General features: G+C 43.7%; 4 protein-coding genes across 4 annotated transcripts; 3 read left to right on the forward strand and 1 right to left on the reverse strand.

Moving 5' to 3' along the window:
- Nucleotides 1-1258: 1258 nt before the first annotated feature.
- P884DRAFT_320581 (uncharacterized protein) lies at nt 1259-1873 on the forward strand (the record flags this gene model as incomplete). The annotated part of the gene is made up of 1 exon (XM_069445384.1): nt 1259-1873. The coding sequence occupies exon 1, from the start codon at nt 1499-1501 to the stop codon at nt 1871-1873; it is 375 nt and encodes a 124-aa protein (XP_069299746.1). The 5' UTR covers nt 1259-1498.
- Nucleotides 1874-11529: 9656 nt separating this feature from the next.
- Nucleotides 11530-12952, reverse strand: P884DRAFT_320585 (uncharacterized protein). Its single transcript, XM_069445385.1, has 4 exons — nt 12426-12952; nt 12189-12209; nt 12042-12084; nt 11530-11793 (listed from the first exon to the last, which is right to left on the reverse strand). Exons 1-4 carry the CDS (start codon nt 12798-12800, stop codon nt 11696-11698), a joined length of 537 nt encoding a protein of 178 aa, XP_069299747.1. The 5' UTR covers nt 12801-12952; the 3' UTR covers nt 11530-11695.
- A 4323-nt stretch (nt 12953-17275) lies between these two features.
- Nucleotides 17276-17452, forward strand: P884DRAFT_195178 (uncharacterized protein; the record flags this gene model as incomplete). Its single annotated transcript, XM_069437888.1, has 1 exon — nt 17276-17452. A coding segment is annotated over one exon (177 nt), but the record flags the coding sequence as incomplete, so codon positions are not given.
- Nucleotides 17453-17851: 399 nt separating this feature from the next.
- On the forward strand, nt 17852-19108 carry P884DRAFT_297927 (aflatoxin regulatory protein-domain-containing protein; the record flags this gene model as incomplete). The annotated part of the gene is made up of 1 exon (XM_069444559.1): nt 17852-19108. One exon carries the CDS (start codon nt 17852-17854, stop codon nt 19106-19108), a length of 1257 nt encoding a protein of 418 aa, XP_069299749.1.
- Nucleotides 19109-21434: the final 2326 nt, after the last annotated feature.

The raw sequence follows: 21434 nt of genomic DNA on the forward strand, positions 1-21434 counted from the left end.
CAAGCGTTACTTGTTACTATAGACGGCTTACTTAAGAGCGTAATAGTCTACTAGATCCTATAGATATCTTAGACACTTATAAGGACATCTTATATTACGTTACTAAGCGTTATAGGAGTCTCTACGCGAGTCTCTGCCTCTCTCCTTACCGCTCTTCTAAGCTATAGGAAGTATTAGTATATTAGTTATCAAGAAGATTCTATACTTCCAAGAGACTCCAGGTTATATATCGTTATTAATTAGGATCTCGGCCATCGTAACAAGGGAGCTAAGCTCCGGAAGTAGCTTTCCCAGACTATTAGCGACCTCGATTTTCATCCTCTTATATGCTACCTAGGCTAGTAAGATATATATAGTAATAGTATTAAAAAAGGCGTAAAGTCCTTATACGCCCTATACTTCTAGGATATCGTATTAGATAGCTCGCTAGAAGGCGACATTAAAGTTACAAATCTAGCGCTACGGATTAACTCCTAAACGCTTAGCTATATCAAGACTAGCTATATATTACGCTGTAACCATCGTATAGAGCGTCGCGATAGATAGTATAAGTATAGAGCAAAGCGCCTAGATAATCCCCCTAATAAGGTTGACACCCTTCTTCCTATACACTTTTATAGCTTTATAGAGTTTAGGATCTATAGTATACGCTAGCTAGTATTATAGCTATCCTAACCGCTTGCCAATGTCTATAGTATACGTAATGTTCTTATAGAAGGAGTCTTCTAGTCATATGAATTTAGCTACGACGGCTTCTTCTAAAGGTATCAGATCGCCAGATATCGAGGGTAATAGTCCTCCTTCTTAGAGTTACTCCTATAGTACCTAGATAAGGTTATTCCTAGCTTGCTTACGAGTTAGGCGCTCTAGAACTTACAGATCTAGCTTATGATCGCTATTAGGGTTAACGAAGTCCTATATACTAGCGAATTTAGCCTATAACTATAGTTTAATATACTACGAATTCTAGGAACTAGGCCTAGTAAGGCATGTAGAAGTCTCGACTAGGATCTCGGATATAGTAGACGGATACGTCGTCAAATACGTATAGAAGTAAGGTAAGAGAGTTCGTAATAGAAGGAAGAAGCTACTGCTAATATTAAAGATACGTCGGCAAAGGAGTAGTTAAGGCGCCGGGCTTATAACTGCCGAACGTAGTAGGAGCTCCGGGAGCATTGAAAGCAGTCTGTAGTAGGTGGCTATACGAAGGAAAAGAGTGCCTTATTAAACTATCTACAAAGGAGACAAAACGAGTGATATTTATAGACAAAGGGACTGGCTAATGCGTTAAACAGCCTTATATAGCTGTGGCAAACGTGTGGCTAATACGCTTAGAAGCTCTACAGCTTCCGACACAAATAGGTATCAAGAAGTCTCCCACTTCCTCTATAGCGAAACAACCTTTACCTTTGCCGGCTTCGGAGAGCTCGACGCGTTCCTGGACTAGATCAGCCCCGAGACGGCGCTCTCTATCCGGTCCGTCACCTTCATCGCGCACATGCTCCCGAACGGGACGGAACACTACAAGGAGCTCATTGAGGGCAACTACTTCCGCGGCGCAGGGCGCGACCATGTCGCCCTATTCCGGCGTATGCTAAACCTCCGCAAGCTCGACATCCGCTTCTTCCCTAGCGCCATACTAGCCTTCACGACCAAGTTTGTCGACATTATAAAACCGCTGGAGGAGCTGCCGCGAACCGTGGCCATCGGGGTGGTGCTCCCGAGGGTCTACTACAGACAGGACAGATCAGGGGACGGGTTGCCATTTGTAGGGCGTTTCGGCGCCGGCGCGTCGTTTTATTCTATAGCGAGGCTGGTTGTTTTTGCAGGAGTTATAGCCACTAGTTGTAAGGTCTACAGGAAGTTTTTCTAACGGTGTGAAAGGAGTTCCTCGCTTTCCTGATCATTGGCGTATATTCGTGATTTTAGGGCCTAGGAGTTCGAGATTTTCTATCATAGCTCATACACCAGGCTGAGGTATGTGTTCTTCCCTATACAGCTGACGCGGGACGGTCGGGAGGGTAATTATTAGTCAAAACCATAGGACGGCAGAGTCAGTTTATTCGCTATATAATTGCTAGGAGAACTTTGATCATTAGAGTATATTGCTAGTAGGCAGCTGATAAACTGTAATTCAGAATAAACCGTCATGATTTGTATAAAGAGCATTGCACCGACTGCAGGCCAAGGAAATGAGAGGGCTATAAGAGAAGTGCATTGGATGCTTAATTAATCAATTAGCTGTATAGGTAGTGATTAGAAACCCTGCGAATGGTTGCTCCCAGGCTACTCAGCTTCTCTAACTAATCCCCCTCTCCCCCTAGCCCCCTCCCTTTACCTTCCCTTACTACCATCAGAAGGTGGAATTCTTCTCCTCGCAATTGACCTGGCAATACAAGCACGCACCAGGAAGGCTATATTTGTTGGAGCACCCGTACTTCTCGCAAGGACAAATAGGGCTCGCCCAACCGGCTGACGAGTTCTGATATCTTACTAATGGAGGTCTGGTTGTAGTAGTCAAAATAGTTCAAAGATCGATGTCCTCTATTAACGTTTACTAGCCCTATGGTTCTATATAAGAAGAAGATAGGTATAAAGAACCCACCGTTTGCAGGCATCCACAGGGCTTACTAATCTAACCTTATATGATAGACGTATCTATAGACACGTACTATATCAAGTCCCCTGCCTAGAAAAGAAAACATAGTACCTGCACTACAGGCTCTAAATAGCTCCTAATTTGAGCTTTCTTTCTATATAAATATCCCCATTACAAATAGTGGTATTATATTACCACTATAGTGTCTTATATATCATTCTGGTCTATACTTGTTCTATATAGGCATTTTCTAGCTGTGCCTGCCTCTAGGCGAGTCTTTGATATGGCTTTTCTAGCTATACTTACCTCTAGGTAAGTCTTTAAGGTAGTTGGTTACCCTCCTTGATAAGCCTAGTATTTGTTTACTATCTTATATATATAGTATAGTTAGAAGTTAGTTTTCTAGATGTTATATTTGTAGCTAAGTCCTTTCTATTTAATAAGATACTTGTATTTATTATATATAAGCTTATAGTCTTAAATACGCTTAACTTTATATTTGTTACTAGATTCTAGCCTACTATTAGTATAGCTATCTTCTATAGGGCTAGTAGGTAGTATAGCGCGATTATATAGGTCGGTTCTAGGAGGTATAGGCGATAAATAGGCTATAGATATTACTAGGTATATATCTATATTAGGTAGTAATTATAAGTAGTATATTAGATAGCTAACGTGTTTAATGATCTTAAATAGGCCTACATGCTATTAGGACAGTTTATATAATGGTCGACCTAGTAGATGATAGCTATAGTATAGGTATAAATATACTTGGTCACCTAGCTTAAACTCGATATTATAGTAGTTAGCGTTATATCTGTGTTTGGCTCGAGCTACTATGAAATCTATTACTATCTAGGTATCCTAGTGTAGATATTCGTATAGGACTAGGATATCTTATACTGTATTTGATAACGGTATGGTTAGCGCTTCTAATGGTCTAGTAGGTTTGAAACTATATAGTAGCTCGTATAGTAACATGCTAACAGAGGCGGCGTAGGAGCTATTTAAATGCTACTAAAGCTATAGAAGTATAGCGGTCTAATTGTCATCTGGTTTCTCGTATATAAAGAAGTATAGAGCAATTTCTATAGTCTGGTTCTTTTACTCTGTAAGACCGTCTCCCTATAGGTAGTACGTGGTTATTATTAATAGCTTCGTACCTAGTGCCTTCTATATACCTGTCTATAGTTTAGAAGTAAATTTGCGATCGTGGTTAGATATAACGGCCGTTAGTACTCCCTAGTCAGATAGGAGTAATTATTACATTAGTATATAGCCCTAGTTTATAGTAGTATAGCTAGAGTAGCCTAGTATAAGGAGCGTTCGTTTAGATAACTTATAAGATACTATTATTATCAAATCGAATTTATTATACCTGTCTAAGTATTATAGCGTTCTAGCTGATATAACTAATGGTAGTATTACTATAAAGTCGATAGCGATTACCTATATTAGTAGTATATCCAATAGGTAGATTAGCTAGTAATTACCTATAGGAAGGTTACGATCTGTAGTATTAACTTAACAAATAAGATAGTATTTTATATAGTCCTTTACTTATCTGGTTTTTCTATTAATCGCGATACTATATAAGTTATATATTATCTTGTTAGTTCTAAAGTGATACTTCTTATCGTAGGCTAGGCTAAGGATATATTATATAAGGCTTACTAGTACGTATAATATACGAGTGCCGTCTAGGCGAATATAGTAGAGGAGCTTGTCGATTAAGACAAATGGTAGCCTATAGCGTGAAAAGATAGCAATGTCCTTATCGTCAATAGTTCTATCTACACGCTTGTTTTTAAGGTCCCTAATAATATAGGCGTATTTGGCATTAGTTTTATAGCTACTAACGAACTTTACCTTAAGGTTAGGATCTATCTATACTTTGGCAAAGGCGAACTATATATCGTCAAGTATAGCTAATCTATTAGAGCGTTTAGATGGTTCGGGGTCCCTTAGTACACTTAATCTACTTAAGGCATCTAGTACAAAGTTAAGCCTTCTAGGAAGATAGTAGACCTTAAGGTTATACTATAATAGGTAGATAGACGTGTTGATTAGGCAGCGGTTAGTACAGTCGATAGAGCTCGTATCTAGGTTAGTTTATTCTATAATTCTATATATAGTAGTATGGTTAGTTAATATAATGACTAGTATATACGCCAAATAGACCATCGTACGCAGTTTGTAAATTGCCTATACTAGACAAGCGACTTCTTATTTAGAGGGCCCGTATCGTATCTTAGCCTTCGTTAACAGGCGGCTTAGGAATATAACTAGTAGCACTTGGCTAGCTAGGATAGATATACCTAGGTACTAGTTATATTTGTTACGAGTATAGAAGACTATAACGCCAAATCTATACTCTAAATAGCCGTCTAGTTAAATATATAGCTATTTGCCAGGATTAAAGTGGTATAGGATAGTTAGGTTCTCACGATAGATAGCCTCTTATAGGGCTAAAAAAGACGCCTTTTCTTGCTTGGTCGGTTTAAAAGAAGTACGGCTATAATAGCCTATTCATTTAGTACGGTTGCTAACTTCTAAACTACCAGACTTACGCCCTTTTACTAGCAATTTAGTCTTACGTTTTTATAGTGGTTTAGCGATCTTTGTATAGTATAGAATCAAATGCTATAGGAATCAGGTAGCACCTAAATATTGTTCTAACGCCTTTAACGTATATAGAAAGGATAGTTACTTAAATGCTTTAATATACTAAGCCATATTAGTAAGGCTAAGACTATCTACCCGAAAGCTAAGGAGTTCTATATCTAGGTATCTGATATAAGATTTGGTAGGAGAAATAGCGATATTCTTCTTCTTAAATAGGCTAAAGATAGTCCTCAAATAGCGTATATAATCTTTGGCTATATCTAAGAAGATAATGATATCATTAATAAACGCGCGATAGTAGGTAGAAAACGGTCGTAATAGCTGATCTATAAACCGTTATATATATATAGGCGAATTATAGTAGCCTATAAGTGCTATAGTTAGCTGTTCCAAACCGTATAGACTAATCAGCGTAAACCTGTCACGATACTATAGATATATACTAAATTAATAGAAAAACGATATAGCATTAATGGCTATAATAAACTTCTTCCTATATAGGGCTATAATGATCTCTGACTATAGTAGCAATAGATAGTTATTAGGGATAGTAACCTTATTTAAACTACGTAGATTAATAATAACATGACCCTTAGTAATGCCCTTAATATTATACCAAATAATAAAGATAGGATAGGCAAAAGGTATAGCCTCTTTTGCGAATTATATCTTTCCCTATTGATAGAGGGCGTTAAAGGTCTTATCTAGGACTTCCCTATCCCTCTAGCTTAATAGGTATATATAAGAGTATATCTTCTAATATTACTAGCCTTCTACTAATAGTACCTTTATCTATTTGTTCTTTAGTATATCGATTAGACTATTATTGTTCTAGAGTTATAGAAATTTGTTAACCAGGTTAGCGAACTTCCTAGCTAGGGCCGAGTCGCCTATATAGATATAGATACCATTATTAGTGACTATCTCAGGTAGGGAGCTAGACATTTTCAATCCTAGGGTAGAGTGCTTTTCTAGTACTCGCGGTTTACGTTTCTTATTGCCAGGGGCGTCGCTAGCGGCTCTAGGCATCGCTTCTAGCGAAGTATCTAGCTATTAGAATAGCTTAGCGTGCTAGGTAAGTTAGAAGATAAAGTCGCTAATAGGTATATTCGAATTTATATTTTCAATGTTGGTAAATAATACTATAGGAGTAAGTCGCCTTGGAGGGATATAACTACCTTCGAGGATTACTCCTATATAGTTATTCAAATCGAAGGAAGTATTAATAGGGATAATATCGTAATGATTAGTAATTATTAATGTAGGGTTAATATCGGTTGCTACGGCTAGCGTAGCTATCGTTATAGTAGTAGTTATAACTATTATAGCATTGAAAGCTATCTCCTATAAATAGGTAAAATAGCTACTATCTTCTATTTCTTCGATTTTTCTAATAGGGTACCTCTTTAAGATACGGATCATTCCTTATATAATATTTTTGATAGGCACTACCTTTAGAGTCTTTATATCTATTATAAAGTTGTAAACGGCTATATAGGCTAAGTTAAATACAAAGGCGTGATCCGTCAGGAGAGGCTTATACTCGACGGGCACTATTACCTATTGATTAGGCAGGAGGGTAATTTCCCTAGTTGTTTTGACCTTCTATATATAGGGTATAGAGTACGTATATATAGAAAAAGGAATACAGAAGTTAAATAACTACAAATTGACTTCCTTATACTAGTAGTCGATATTAGCGTCATAGGAATCTAGGAATTCGTTACCTATCAGGAGATTTAGCGCTAAGGAGTCGATAACCTATATAGAACAGGTAAACTTAGCCAGGGTAGGGATACCATTTTCTATACCTAGTAGATAGATATTAAACATCGTCTACTCGTTAAGACTTAGTATAACGTTTCCTACGCCTTTAACTCTACCCTTACGTCGCTTAACCTAGTAGTTTAATCGCTATAAGAAAGTATAGTTAATGAGAGAGCGACTAGTACTAGGATCTAGGCAAATTTCTATAGCGCTATGGTTAGTTAGTTTGTAGTATACCTAAATACGTAGATAGGTATAACCTAAAGGCAATTTATAGAGGTTAGCTATACGCCTGACTAGTATGTCCTTAACTTAGTATATATCTACTATAGCGTTTTCTAGCGATGTTATTATTATATCTAATGCCTGGTATACCTTTTCCGACGGTATAGTAAGCTCCTTTAACTTGCTAGTAAGAGTACTACTAGTTTTAACAAGGCGGCGAGCATTACTAGCTTTCGCTTCCTAATAGGACTTTAAGTACCAGAAAAGTGCGTTTCGTAAATCTAGGGTAGTATTATAAAACCTATAAGTATAGTAAGACAAATCTATAAGATTAGCTTTATAGTTATAGATAGAAGGAAGAAGGCCTTTTCTATAATACCATTTGGTATAAGAGTATACTTCGAATTAGGAATTAAAGGCGTTATAGCACTTATAGTAGGTAAGCTATAAGTCTAAAATAATATACGCGATACTAGTATCACTATCTAAAGATTCAGATCTAGATTTAGGGACACTAATAGCCAAATTATCATTAACTTGATCTGACTTAGAGCCATTGCTAGCTTCCTCTACAAAGTATATATGATTATAATAGTCCTTTCGCTAGTGATTGTCCTTACGGAACTTATTATCTCGATTTCCTTCCTGCTGCTTACGATCGCCTTGGTCGCGGCGGGTTCCTTTACAGTAGTAGTCATTTCCGTGGTTATAATCAAACCTATAGTCACGTATATCGTTCCTAAACGGTCTATCATTCCGGTAGCCAAATTATCACTATTGGTTGGCGTTTAAGGGCTTGAAAGGACTATAATTTTCATTCCTATAAGGCTCTAGTTTGCTATCTAGAAATAGCCTTTTCTATAGGTATAGGTAGTAGTTAAGAATAGCCGCTAGAATGATAGATCGAGACTACTTAATATACTATATATAGTTTCTAAGAGAGGAGTATTACTAGGGAAGATCTAAGTATTATTTAATATAGAGGTCTATTATAGACTAGACTTAAACTATAACTCCTTGCTAATTATCGTTACGTTCATTAAGTATATATATTAAGCGTACCTAATAGAGTATCTTTTATATAAAGGAGCTAAGTACCTACTTGTCCTTTGTGATATCCTTTAAATATAAGCGACTTTCGTTAAATTTACAGGTAGTAGTTATAGCGTCTAGTATAAAGCGTTCTTATAGTCATTCTATAATAGATTATAGCCCTTGATCGTATAGTTATCTATATATAGTGCCGTTTAATTCGTTAGTCTACTAGATAATTACTAGACTACTAAGGAGAGTTTAAAAGTAGGATAGAATCTATATCTTAATACTTCTATAGGGGTTACTTTCTAGGAAGATTTCAATATAGTTAGTAAAGTAGTAGATATTAGTAAATACTAGGTTCTTTCTGTCGTTAATAATGCCTAGAGATCGTAAGTTAGGAAAAGAAGGATTAAACTAGCTAATATTGTCCCTCTTAATCTTAAAGTCTAATCGGCTTTATATATTTATAGTAGTATTATATATAGATTCGTATATATAACGTCTATTACCGTTACTACTATTATTACTAAAGGGTAGTATACCTTGACAGCGCCTATTATTCCCGTTATTAGGGGTATAGTAGTAGTTAGGGGGATTATCGTTACCATCTTCGCTATTGTCAGGGGAATTAGGATCTCCGCTACTACTAGCTATAAAGTATAGTATTCTATACTATAGTATATATTTAGGCCGGCTAAGATTGAACCTATAGCTAATATTAGCGCCTTTAAGGGGTATAAGAAAAGCTCTATTATTATAATATATATTTTCTATAAGGTTACTAACTTCCTATACTTCCTCTATAATAGTATTAAGTCTAGCTAGGTTAAGGGAAGATTATTAATAACTAAGCGGTTATATATCCTCCTCTTCTTTATATCTATATATTATATTAATTATCTCCTTTATCTAGGTTACTACTTTACTAAGAATGTCCCCATACTATATTATATATATTTCTAGTTCCTTGATACGTTTAGCTAATAATACTATTATTATTAAAACTTCCTTTTCTAGGTAAAGGGCAAGTCGATCTTCGACTTCTACTATATAGGTTATAATTCTATAGTCTATCCTAATAAGACCCTTTTCTATATTCTTATTAGATATCTTTATAAATTTACTAAGAAATCCTTTAATAGTTTTAATAATATAGTTAGTTTAGGCTTCTAACTAGGTAAATCAAAAATCTATCTTACTATTTAGCTAAGTAAGTATTTCTTTATTAATACTAAACTTATTAGGTTTAGCTTACTCTATCTTATATTTATTAGCAAATTCTATCACTAATTCTATCTCTTATATAGGAGCTTCCTTTTCTTAAGGTAGTTAACTACTAGGGTTAGGTACTAATACCTATAAACTTGTTAGAGGAGGTATTCTATAGTATCTTTAGAGTATACTTACTATATAGTTAGAGAGTTCCTTATATAATAATTATTTAGTAGGGGAGTTTAAAGGATATAAATAACTAGGAGGATTATCTATAGGAAAAGATCTAGGTATTAATATAAGGTTTACCTAGCCTATTTATTAGGGGTAAATGAAGATAAATTTAAGGGGTTAAAAGGAAGAGGAATATCCTAGTTACTAAGTTGCTAGGATAGAAGAAGGTAGGTAGATAGATAATAATTACTCTAGTTATTAGGTTACTAGGAATAGGGAGATAGATAGGGATAATTATCCTAGTTACTAAGTCACTAGGAATAGGGAGATTTTGTAGTGGTTATAATAGAATTACTTAGTTTGGTTACTAAGTCGCCAAAACTAAGCTTAACTATTATAATATTAGTACTAAACTAATCATTAGAGTAATACAAATCTAGTGCTAATGGTTACTAGATGGTTAGTCGTAGTGCTTGCTACCATTTGATATAGGTCTGGTTATAGTAGTCAAAATAGTTTAAAGATCGATGTCCTCTATTAACATTTGCTAGCCCTATGGTTCTATATAAGAAGAAGATAGGTATAAAGAACCTACCGTTTATAAGCATCCATAGGGCTTACTAATCTAACCTTATATGATGGACGTGTCTACGGACATGTACTGCATCACTTACCGTCCCGCCTGTCTCTGCAATCTTCTGCATGGTTTCGCTTGAATTGGCTGTACCTTCCACGATGTCTTGGCTGGGCGTTTGCAGAGCTGCTGAGTGACTGGCGGTCTCTCTCCAGAACTTGGACTTTTTTCTTCGAGTATGGAGCGTCATATTTGTGGAGTTTATGGAGATTGTTACTGGTTGTCAGCTGCGGCCTACTAGTGTTTATAATTATATGTTAGTCAGAGCAAGGTACCTTGTGTGCCGTGGAATATTATAGTGAAACGTTACAGAGCGACTTACAGGTCAAATGAACCGCCAACAAAGCATACCGCTCATGACGTAATGCGCATTCGTAGGATGAGTTTTTCACCCCCTTAGCCCATTCATTATACGGTGTTAGTTGTCCGTCGATCTGATCCTGGTAAATCTCCAACTCAACCTGGGGACTGATGTTCCGGGACACTTGGCGATACCTTCCTCTAGCCACACTCACTAACAGCCCTCGGGTAGACAAAGGGAGACCAGAGTTGGCACAAAATAGGAGTTGCAGCACAGCTCCGTCATTGCGCGTTGTCAAGTCAGCTCCCATTCACCTATGTTGTCAAGGGAGCTCAAGGTTTCCCCACCCGAGTTTCCTCTAATATCTGTTGGTACTTTGCAGAAGCAACAACAAAGTCTAATACCAATGCACGAACGTGAGGGCTTTCAGTCAGGCAAAGGTGGTGTTGTTCGTTACTTGAGATATCCACACAAAGGCGGTTTGACCTCTCTTATGGCTCTTCCCCCCGAGCTTCTCTATCAGTCCTGGCCCCTATTACTCGTTGAAGACCTGGTGTTGGCTTCTTTCACCAGCAGAGCCCCGATTGCAACACCCGGCCGAGCCACGCCTGTACAAATCCATTTACTCCAACGGCTTCCTCGAAATCTCCAACGTACCATGTCGTGCAAAATCCTCCATTCCAAACCACCCCACACAGGCTGTATTCCGGGTTTCCATCATCGACTAGAATTAGCTAGCTGCGTCGAAGCTGCTGGACTTCAGTTTTAAGTGAACCGTTACAGGTCTGGAACCGTATCGAGGTTTCTGGCGCCGTCGTGATTCGACTGACCGCTGTGACAGAAGCTCTTAGGCGGCTTCACTTGCCGGTGAGAGAAGAGGGGTCGGTGGGGAAAATGAGTGAATTGCGTTTCGGGATAGAAATAGGGCTCCTTCCTGCCAACTTGGAGACATCAATCGGCTCCTGGAGGATTATTGATGCGTTGTCACTCCGATACTGATATCTCGCAGAAGCATCAGTATTTCCCCTGATTCAAGGGAGTGCGGACTCGGGCTGTGGTAGGAGATGGACAGGAAGACGAAATACGTTGCGTATAAGGTACCCTAAACAACGTGTTCAATCTAGGACGATACAGAGGCAAGAAGGGATGCCTCCGGAAAGAGGATCTGCAAGATGAAGACAAGTTTTAGGGTGGAATTCCTCCATGGGTAGTGGATGACTGATTATTTGTAGCAAATCACCTCATAAACGTGACGAGGGCAACATGGTACTGTCTAGTTAAACATTACTGTAGACAGGAACATGAAGAGCCGGTGTTCGAAACTAGCACTTAGTAAACCTGTCTAAGTACCCAGGTACCTTAAGGCGCCTCAATTCTACCCCAGCAATACCTAGAAAGAACACTCGTTCCTCGACTCAGCGGAATGAAAAGCGGCTTAATTATGAGCAGAATTCTAGAACACTTACGCATTTTCACGAATATTAGGTGTATCATTGCAAGCGACCCGATCTTATTCATCCTAATAGTAATGCAAAATTGCATCGGGATGTACGCTACTGAGTGAGTACCTGATAGAGGGAACCTAAGGTACCTCGACTGACCTAACGTCCTACCTTACCTGAAAAGTACCCTACCTACCTAATCCTACAGTAGGTATTTTGATTAGCACTTGAAGCACCCCTAATCCGTTGCTCCATCAACCCCTCCCATCGGAGCGACCGCATCGCTCAGGGCGTCGAGCTGTCGACCAACCTACTAGATCATGGTGTCGGCAAGCCTAACGGGCCTCCAGCTGAACTCATCCGACTCGGCGCGGGCCGCGCGCAAGTAGCGCCTCGGCCTCGTCGTACCGTAGACACACGTCCGCGAGCTCCAGCACCATCTCCTGCGGCTCGGCGCGTGACGGCCGCGGCGGCGGTGATGACGACGACGAGGACGACGACGACGAGGACGACGACGACGAGGACGACGACGACGGCACAAACGGCGGCGGGCGAGGGCAACAGCCGCGCTGTCCCGCACGACCGCGAGGATGCGCCGCACACGCTCCCGGTTCTTGACCGCCTGGTAGGCCAAGCAGATGCCTGCAGGCGGGGCGGTTCCAGGTCCCCGTTCGTTGACCCCTCATTACCGCCACTGCCGCCGCTACTGCCGCCGCCGCCGCTGACGCAGGAGAGCGGCTCCTCTCCACCGGATAATATCCCGGCTGGCTGGCCAGGGCTCATGTATTATGTGGTGGTGGGTTTGTGCCGAAAGAGTTTGGGAATTCCGGGCAACGGGTGATGTGCGATGCGAGATGAGCTTCCTTTATTATTGGCCTGGGCACATAATTACCTCAGGTATTCACCCTTCCGAGGTACCACATCCTATTTGGAACAGAGTTAACGGGGCAAGACCAGAGGGATAGTTTTTATAGGTAGGCTCTTAGGTAAGTAAAGCAAAAATAAAAACAAATAGAAAATTATGTGGGCACGGAGACGTGTCAAGTGAATTGCGGTAAGGTTTTTTGTCAGAACTGTGAATCGGATCATGGCTGAGATGTGGACAGTGGTTAAAAGGACGATACAAAGATTTGTTCAATGCATAAGCAATTTTGTTAAACTAAGACGTCACCGGGTGGTCTTCCGAGACGGCGCCGCATGTTCAAGGATGATGGGATTCACCTTCCGCTGCTTTGTTTGAATCGTCGTTTCCAGGGTTGAACCGTGCATGAGCGTGGCTGACGAAGCAAGTAATTGAATAGAATGTCAATACCGGGGGCAACCTTTGGTTTCCAGCTGCTCCAGTGTCTCACCTTTCAGCCAGCCAGCGGGCGGCTGCGCGGCTATGGAGCTGACCGGCTGCCAGACCCTGATCACCCGGTCCGCCTCACTGATGAAGTGGACCCAGAGGATAATTATCCTCGTGTGGTGGACCGGGCCCCACCAGGGTTCCCGGACCCACCAGGGTTACAGCCATCCACATCTTCCTGCAGGGCAGCCCTGGTCAGATCCTTCTTCATCATAACTAACCACCAATCTACCATCATCAACGACCGTAGCAGAGATACGAAGACCACTGATTTCATCCATCCCCACAACTCGTCATTGCTGCTTCCTGAGCCGGAATTCAATGAAGCTTATGCTGCTTGTTTCGAGTAGGGTACCTTGTAAAAGATGCCTTATCTACAAATCAACTGATCGACGAGTAGGTAATGTACCAGGTAGTGAAGGGTAAATGCGAGATAAGAAGCGACACACCGCACCTCAATTCAGCTGTACACGCGGACTCAGAGCTTCAGACAAGCACCTTCTAGGGATGGTGAAGTTGCACTAAGTTGAGACGTATGTTCCCCAAGACAAGGCCTGGAATCACGATTCGATCGGCGGGGTCTCTTGCCTCGGGCTTATCAGGCACTCCTTTACACGCCACATTGTGAGTATGCAATCACGGATAAGGAAGTGGTATTCGTGATTCACTGGGCTGCTCACTCGAGAGAGGGCCAGAGGATGAGGGGTTGGTGTACAAGTCTTGGATAACGCCGATCTGTTTCTTCCCGGGGACCCTTTTTTTATCTTAATGTTCTTTTTTTTTCTTCACTTTTCGTTTTTGTTCACAGATCTCTGCTATATCCATACATACCAAGCTTGTTTGTATACAAAAGCATGTCACACCATCCTTCTCAGCAAAGACACACAGGGCGCCACCATCCACCCCTGAGGGGGCTATGAAAGCACAGACGATTTTTTATGTATGACTCCCCAGGTGGGCGAGCATGAAAAACAACCTGACTGGGCCGAGCCTGCCTGCAGCAGAGCTGTATGCGCTTCAACCCCCAGTGGGGCAGGGAGAAGCTGGGCGATGTCTCCTCCTATCGATCGCTCGTCAGCGCATATCGCGCATCCCTGCCCCAAGATTCTTACAGGACGCGGCCGAAGTGCGCTGTCCGAACAGACACGGTGGTGTAACATCGCCGGCAATTGGGCGTGGCAATGGTGGACATTTTCGAGGCTTTGAATTGATGAGGTAGCATTCTAAACATGTATATGTACATATGTATGTATGTATAGCAACGCATTGTATGGTCATGATCCCGCTTGTGCTGCGATATAGGTACTGTACAAGGATATTAGACAGGCGCCTTAATCTACGCAGGTATCTAGGCGTCGAGCGTGAGTCAATTCAGACATACTCGATTTCCTCGATCCCTTGAACAAGTGTCCCGGAAATGTCAATGATGGATTTATGGTTGCCCCGCGAGTGTTTGTAGTTGCGTGGGGCGCGTGATGATGGCTAACCCTGACACGAGCATGCGCCACATCATGGACGTGATAGTTTAAGATTTTGCAGTGTTTCGGCCACTTCGTGCCTCGGGAACAGAGGTGCATAATGTTATATGGAATCCCGCCAACCAACATGCTTTGCCGCCGGGATTTCCCAGGCACTGCGCTCCCCGACCTGGGAGACACAACATTCATCCGCGAAGAGAACTGGGAACTGGGCACTTACCAGCATGAACTTTTGGCTCCGGGGCAATCATGGTCCGGTCATGAGCATTAACACGTAAGAAAGTGGGGGGGGGGGGGGGGGACACCACCTCAAAGAGGGAGACGCCAGAAATGTGGCGGCAGGAAAGGGTTCCGGTGAGCCAAGCTCCCGCTGTATCTTTCTTCTGATCTTAGCTCTGCAGCCTCGGGACTTTCCCGGAAGATGCCACTAGAGTGCGCCTCCGAGGGGGTCCCAAGACAATCCCCACTCAGCGAGAATCCCAGATTGGATTTGTCTCACGGGACAAAAGCCGTAGTGTGCGTACAACTTTCATCCTACCGATGTGCGGAGTTTGTACATACATGTAGATGTGTTTCGGCAACAAACTCTAAGGGCAAGAGGCTAGTCGCCGTGGCTGCGGAGTAACTCACGGCCGGTTGATCGTCTGAAACGAATGGCAGTCATCGGTTGGCTGTTCCGAGGATCAGTGAGAGATGAATGGACTGGATCTGTCAACATGCAAAGCATAAGGAGGGAGGGGCAAGCCAACTCGATCGTCCTGATCCAGGACGGATATTCCGAGGAGGAGGTCGGTCACGGTTCCCCCCATTTGCGTCATGGGTCGGGACCTAGACTTGAGACAGCCAGCAAAGGAAAGCATAAACCTATCTGTCATGGAGATGGGCGCCTTGATCGGACGGATCTGCGCTGACTGGGCACTGACATAGCCGCAGACCACTCGTAAATAGGTGCCAATTGACCGCAGCGGGATGTTCGACCCGGCCCTGGCTGGGGACTCCCGGGGATCCCAACTTTGAGAGGGAGTGTCCCAGGCAGCTCGGCGCATCCGGCGAGGTCAGTAACTTTGTTGGTCCAATTGCATCCAAACGGTTAGTTTACCTGCGTGACCGGAGATACGTAAGGTAGCTTGGAAGACTAGATCCTAGATAACCAAATATGACGCAGACAAGTAAACAACAGCTGTTAGTAGGTACGTATATGTAGCCTACCAATCTCTAAGGACACTAGATAAGGTAGCGGTGGGTGTAGCGGCCTGTTTGTGCTTGTATGTAATCCGTACATGGCGGCCTGGATTCTCCCCCGCGCTATTGAGGGTTGTAGCTGTCCACATCCGCTGCAGGGCGTGGCCAGGTTCGTTCTCCATTCTCCTCTTCATTCTTAATCGACTATATTACCTATACGAAACCCATCTTCCTGCGTCACGTCCTAAGAGCTATCATTGCGTTCTTGGTTGGATCTCCTGCGGTAACGCGGGAGAGGGACGGTTGGCTAGAGTTCACAGATTTGAAGCCTGGAGATTATCTAATTAATGTTTAAATGCCTACTTCGTGCATGTGCAGCGAGCTTGTACTCCGAGGGCATTGGTTATCAATCAACTCCTGAGCAGTAATGATTAGTTGAAGTGCAATACAAGAAGAACAGCCTCACCAAATTCCACGGCTGGACAAGTATCGTCTGGCCGTTTTGAGACAGATCGACCCTGTATACGCGCCTGTGTGGAGGGGGGATTGAAGCTTCTGGCCAATGTGTTTCATTCTCCCCCTCGACAAGGGAGGAAAATCTGTGACGTGGCGTAAGAGTTGCAAAGGTAATAGGAAACCATTGGCTCTGCATTCCAACCTGGCGTCTCGGAGGTGGATTTTGATAGGCAGCTTCCTTTTGCGTGAGATGTTTCTTCACCTTCGCCATCACGATTCATCTCCCACTGTCGAGACACTGGGAACACCGCCGATACTCTGCAGATTTGGATCTCCACGGCGGCAACAGTCCCTCCATGAACCCCATCGGTGCATTTTGGGAGAGTCTGCCTTTCCGTCGAAACAGTAATGCTCAGCCTCACCTAATGTGGTAGTTGTTGGCTTCAGGCCCTTGCAGAACGTCATGGGTCAGGTATATGTATGTATGTATGTATGTATGTATGTATGTATGTATGTATGTACAGCGCGTCAACCCAAACATCGTGTCGCACGAAACAGGAAGATCGCATTCGTTGTCCTTCCTGGCATGAAACCAGCTGAACTTCCGATGAGTTTGCGGCATAATTACCTGAGAAAGGGACTCAGACACTCCCCGGGGGCCGGCCTATCAGCACAGTGAACCTTGATGATTATTATATAGACCGTTGCCCCTGTGGGAACGTATGCGTATCCTCAAAAACTCGTCATAATTACCTTTACCCTTCCATCAGTGCTCATATTTTCACTATCACACAATGTTAAAAACCCAGGTCCGACGCTCTCCCAGCCAGCCCAGCTTTCCGAGCCAACGCAAGCTACGGGATAGCTGCACAGACTGTGCAAGCTCCAAGGTCAGATGCGGCAAGGAGAAGCCAACTTGCTCTAGGTGCGCTCGCCGAGGGGTTGCCTGCGTCTACTTGGTGTCACGGCGGACGGGGCGCACAGCATCGATTGCGTCCAGAGCAGACGCCGCTCGGGCATGGGCAGACGGTGACCGAGGCGGGACGGCCCGCACCCTCGCCCTCTCCAGGAGGGACCATCGCAGCACGATGAGGTCCATTACCGGCGGCCGCCTTGGTGATTGCGGGAACGGAGGTCGGCTGAGCGGCGCCGGATCACCGGGGCAGAAGGTTGCCACACCTTTCTCCTCTCGATCCGATGTTGGACCGCCCAAGCCGGCTATATGTTCTGCCGGATCTGGACTAATGGGGGATGCTGATCCATGGAGTTGCGTCTTCACCTCCGGAACATTACTCCCAGGCCCATCCCCGCCACTCACAGCTGCCGGGGCTGACTCCTTGGACTTCCTCGACATCGGTCTAACATCTCCCATGATCTTCGACGAGCAGGATCTATGTCCGGTCGGGTCTGATTCTCAGACGGCGACGACTGGCCCCGACCTCTTCGACAACCTCTCCGGCTCCGTCTCGAACCCGGGACTCTCCCTCTCGGACACTCACGGGCTGAACCTCGACTGCGCCCCGTCGACGGGCAGCGCTCTCGGCCGTGACGTCTGCCGGTCAAGCTGCTGCCTCGTCACCACGTTGGAGATGCTGACCCATCTCTTCCCGAACGCTTCGTGCCGCTGCACCTTCGCGGCATCCCGCGAGGGTTCGGACGACTATTTCACGTGTCAGGGCCGAACCACGGACGTGGTACTCTCGGAGAACCGGCGAATCATCCAGACCCTCACCAGGATCCTCAAGTGCGAGTGCTCCCACGACGAATATATCCTCTCCATTACGGCCCTCGTAGTGCTCAAGGTGATGGCATGGTACTCGGCCGCGGCCGCTGCCCAAGACGACGAGCCCGCACCCCCGCCCACGCCGACACCGACACCGACGCCGTCGTCAACCCCGATGCCCGCCTCGCGCCCCTCGCCGACGTGCCCCATGGGGTCGCAACACCCGAGGCCCGTCCCCTCCCCCTCACCCGCCAGCACAGAACCAGCAACGCCCCCGACCGCGATCGAGCCGCCCCGTCATCCATCGGGAGGCACTCGCTCGCCGGTCGCCTGCTCCGCGTGCTCGTCCCGGGCCCCGCTGGCGGAACGGGTCGTGCTGATGCAACAACAACACGGCGCCGAGAACCACGCGGACGACGGCGGTGACGAGGACGACGACGACGTGGACGACGACGACGACGACGTGGACGACCACGGCGACCACCAACACTTCCACTTGCACTACCACCGCGGCCGCCCGCCGGCGCAGCTGGTGCTCGGCGAGCTCCACCGAGCGCAGAGACTGGTCAACGCGCTGGCGGCGCGGCTCAAGGCCGTTCGGGTGCGTGCCACCGCCGCCACCGTCCCCACCGCAGGGACGGCGGCAGGGGCGGGGGCGGGGGCAGGGGCGGGGATGCGGACCGGGAGTGGGATAGCTGACGGCGATGGCGGGTCGCCGCTGGCGTGTGGAGGAGAAGGGGGCGGCGCTACTGGGGGTGACGAGAACCTCGATCGCGGTGCGGGATCGGCCGCGAAACGGATGCCGCCGCTGTCCGGGCCGACCTTTGGGGGGCTGGAGGAGGACTTGAGGCGGAGGATGAGGGTGCTGTGGAGCGAGACTGTTGATGTGTTGCGGAGGGGCTGATGAACACAACCGGGCCAGGGGTGATGGCGGTTTCGCGTGAGAGGCCGTGGGAGGTTTCGCGCTATGTGCATTTGTATGGTTCGCTGAAAAACAATGACTACGTTACCTAGGTATGTACCTGCATGGCGGACAATCGGGGCAGGGTAATAAGTTTCAAAAAAAAAAAAAAAATAGACGTTTGGGGTCATCTATATGTGGTGGTCGTGGAACCGTTCAACACGTCTGAGTTACCTAGGTACCTTCGGATATTAGCGAACCCGGACAGTGGGTTCAAGTTCCCAATTACCTCCATGACGATATTTAGAGCTTCAATATCGCGGACTGGGAAACCCGGAGGTAAGTCGGACCCCCCATCAATGGAACACCCCATCAATGGAACACGCACCACGCCTACACCGCTTTTTCAACCCAACCACTTCAATCTACCATAACTTGCCCAACTTTTCTTCAAACCACTTCAAACTTCGTAGGTATATTCAACAGTCAAAGATGGCTTATACTAAAGAAGATTTACAGGATACGGTCGCAAAATACCATAATACCCGCTATTTAATTCGTAGTATCAGCCAGGAATTCGGAATTCTAACTACCACCTTATTTAACTACATTCGAGGCTGTCAACTACGTTTAATTATAGCCGAACCGCATCAGTCTCTTAGTCATATATAGGAAGAATAGCTTACCTAATAGGTATTGATCTAAGTTGCCCTAGGTATCCTACTAACCTATACATAAATCAGGGAGTTTGCTAGCCAAATACTCTAGGTATAAGGAGCTAGCTATATAATAGTCGGAAAAGGCTAGATGACCTGGTTCCTTTATAGAAACCCTGTCCTTCGAACCTAGTAAGCCTATAAGATAGATTTAGTCTATATTAATAGCGCTACTAACTTAGTTATATATAGTTAATAGCTATAGCTAAATATCCTAGCTATTAAGGATATTCTACTAGCTAACCATTAGAATATAGATAAATATAGTATTATAGAAGGCTAGGGAACTAATAGGCTAGTAGTTAGAAGTGTTTAAATATATATAATATAGCGAAAGGTTCCTAGTTTATAGGTATAGACTTCCTTCCTTAAGTATATCTTAGTAATAGGGATATTACTCCCTTTAGTTATTATCTTTAAAGGTAAGAGTCTTTAATAATAGTAGTTTCCTCTTGATAAGACTAAATTAAAGGACTAGAAGTTTATAGTAACTAAAAAAGGCTAGATTAATAATACTATTATATTAGAATAGCTATAAGAGGTATTTATCCTTTATATATAGCTATAAGATCCTTTATAATAATAACTCCTTATATTAGATAATTATAATAGCTATATAACTAAGGATTTTATATAGGTATATTTTAAGAATAATATCTAGTTACTCTTTTTACCTCTATATACCTTATATATCCTCTAACTATTAGATTTATTAGTCTTTTCCCCCCTAAAGTATATATACTAGAAGCTCCTTAATAATATAATTTCCTAGACCGATTTGATAGTTCTAGGCAAGCAGTTAATAATCAAATATATTATAAGGGCTTAGAAAGAGGCTATTATAGCCTAGAATATCAAAGTAGGATAGAAGGCATTAGGGTTATAGCTAGTTTATATAGCTAAACCCCTAATAAGTAGACTTCTATTAGAAAATTCTAATAATATAGCTAATACTAATAAATAGCTAACTTCTATACAGACTCTAGAACCTATTTAATACTCCTAGCCTTCGAAAGGAGCCGTTAATCTATTTTTTAGTACACTACAGAGGAGGTCAGACTTACATAGTCAGCTGATCAACCTAGCCACCGAGACTTAGCACCTCTCTATACGTAGGCTCCTATTTAGGAAGGTTAAAAAAGCGTTCGACTAGAAGGACTTTCAACTGGCCTAGTTATAACAGGAAAACGAAGCTCTAAAGGCATAGTTAGAAGTAGCTCGGCCGTCGAAGAGGAAGAGGGTAGTTACGGATCCGAACGAGTAGTTCGCTACGATTAAACAGATCCACCAGGCCCAGGTTGAAGCCGGCCGTGTGGAGGACCCTATAGCTGAAGAAAGCGGCTCAGAAAGTGTGGATTTAATGGCTTCCTGTATTGTAGTGGGTTGAACAGACTGTTGTATAGAAGGTTGAAGATAATGGGTAGGTGTAGGTGCCAAGGTTTGCCAAGTGTTCCATTGATGGGGTGTTCCATTGATGGGGGGTCCGACTTAATTAATTTGTTTCTCGCGAATCCAAATAGCAAACGCACCTCGCGACCAACACCCAAGTCCCGCAAGGTTTGTATGTACATGCATAAGGTACGTTACATACGAAGCAGTCAGAACCCCGAGAA

This window comes from Thermothelomyces heterothallicus (assembly GCF_042370625.1).
Source record: "Thermothelomyces heterothallicus CBS 202.75 unplaced genomic scaffold P884_scaffold_5, whole genome shotgun sequence".
Taxonomy (NCBI): domain Eukaryota; kingdom Fungi; phylum Ascomycota; class Sordariomycetes; order Sordariales; family Chaetomiaceae; genus Thermothelomyces; species Thermothelomyces heterothallicus.

Bases quoted from the DNA above. Each gene is read 5' to 3' on its own strand.
- P884DRAFT_320585 (XM_069445385.1), bottom strand. From the start codon at position 12,800: ATGAGCCCTGGCCAGCCAGCCGGGATATTATCCGGTGGAGAGGAGCCG. The intron at 12,210-12,425 runs GTACGACGAGGC...AGGATTAGGTAG, and splicing joins CTCGCGGACGTGTGTCTACG to GTAGGGTACTTTTCAGGTAA. The intron at 12,085-12,188 runs GTAGGACGTTAG...AGGATGAATAAG, and splicing joins TAGGGTACTTTTCAGGTAAG to ATCGGGTCGCTTGCAATGAT.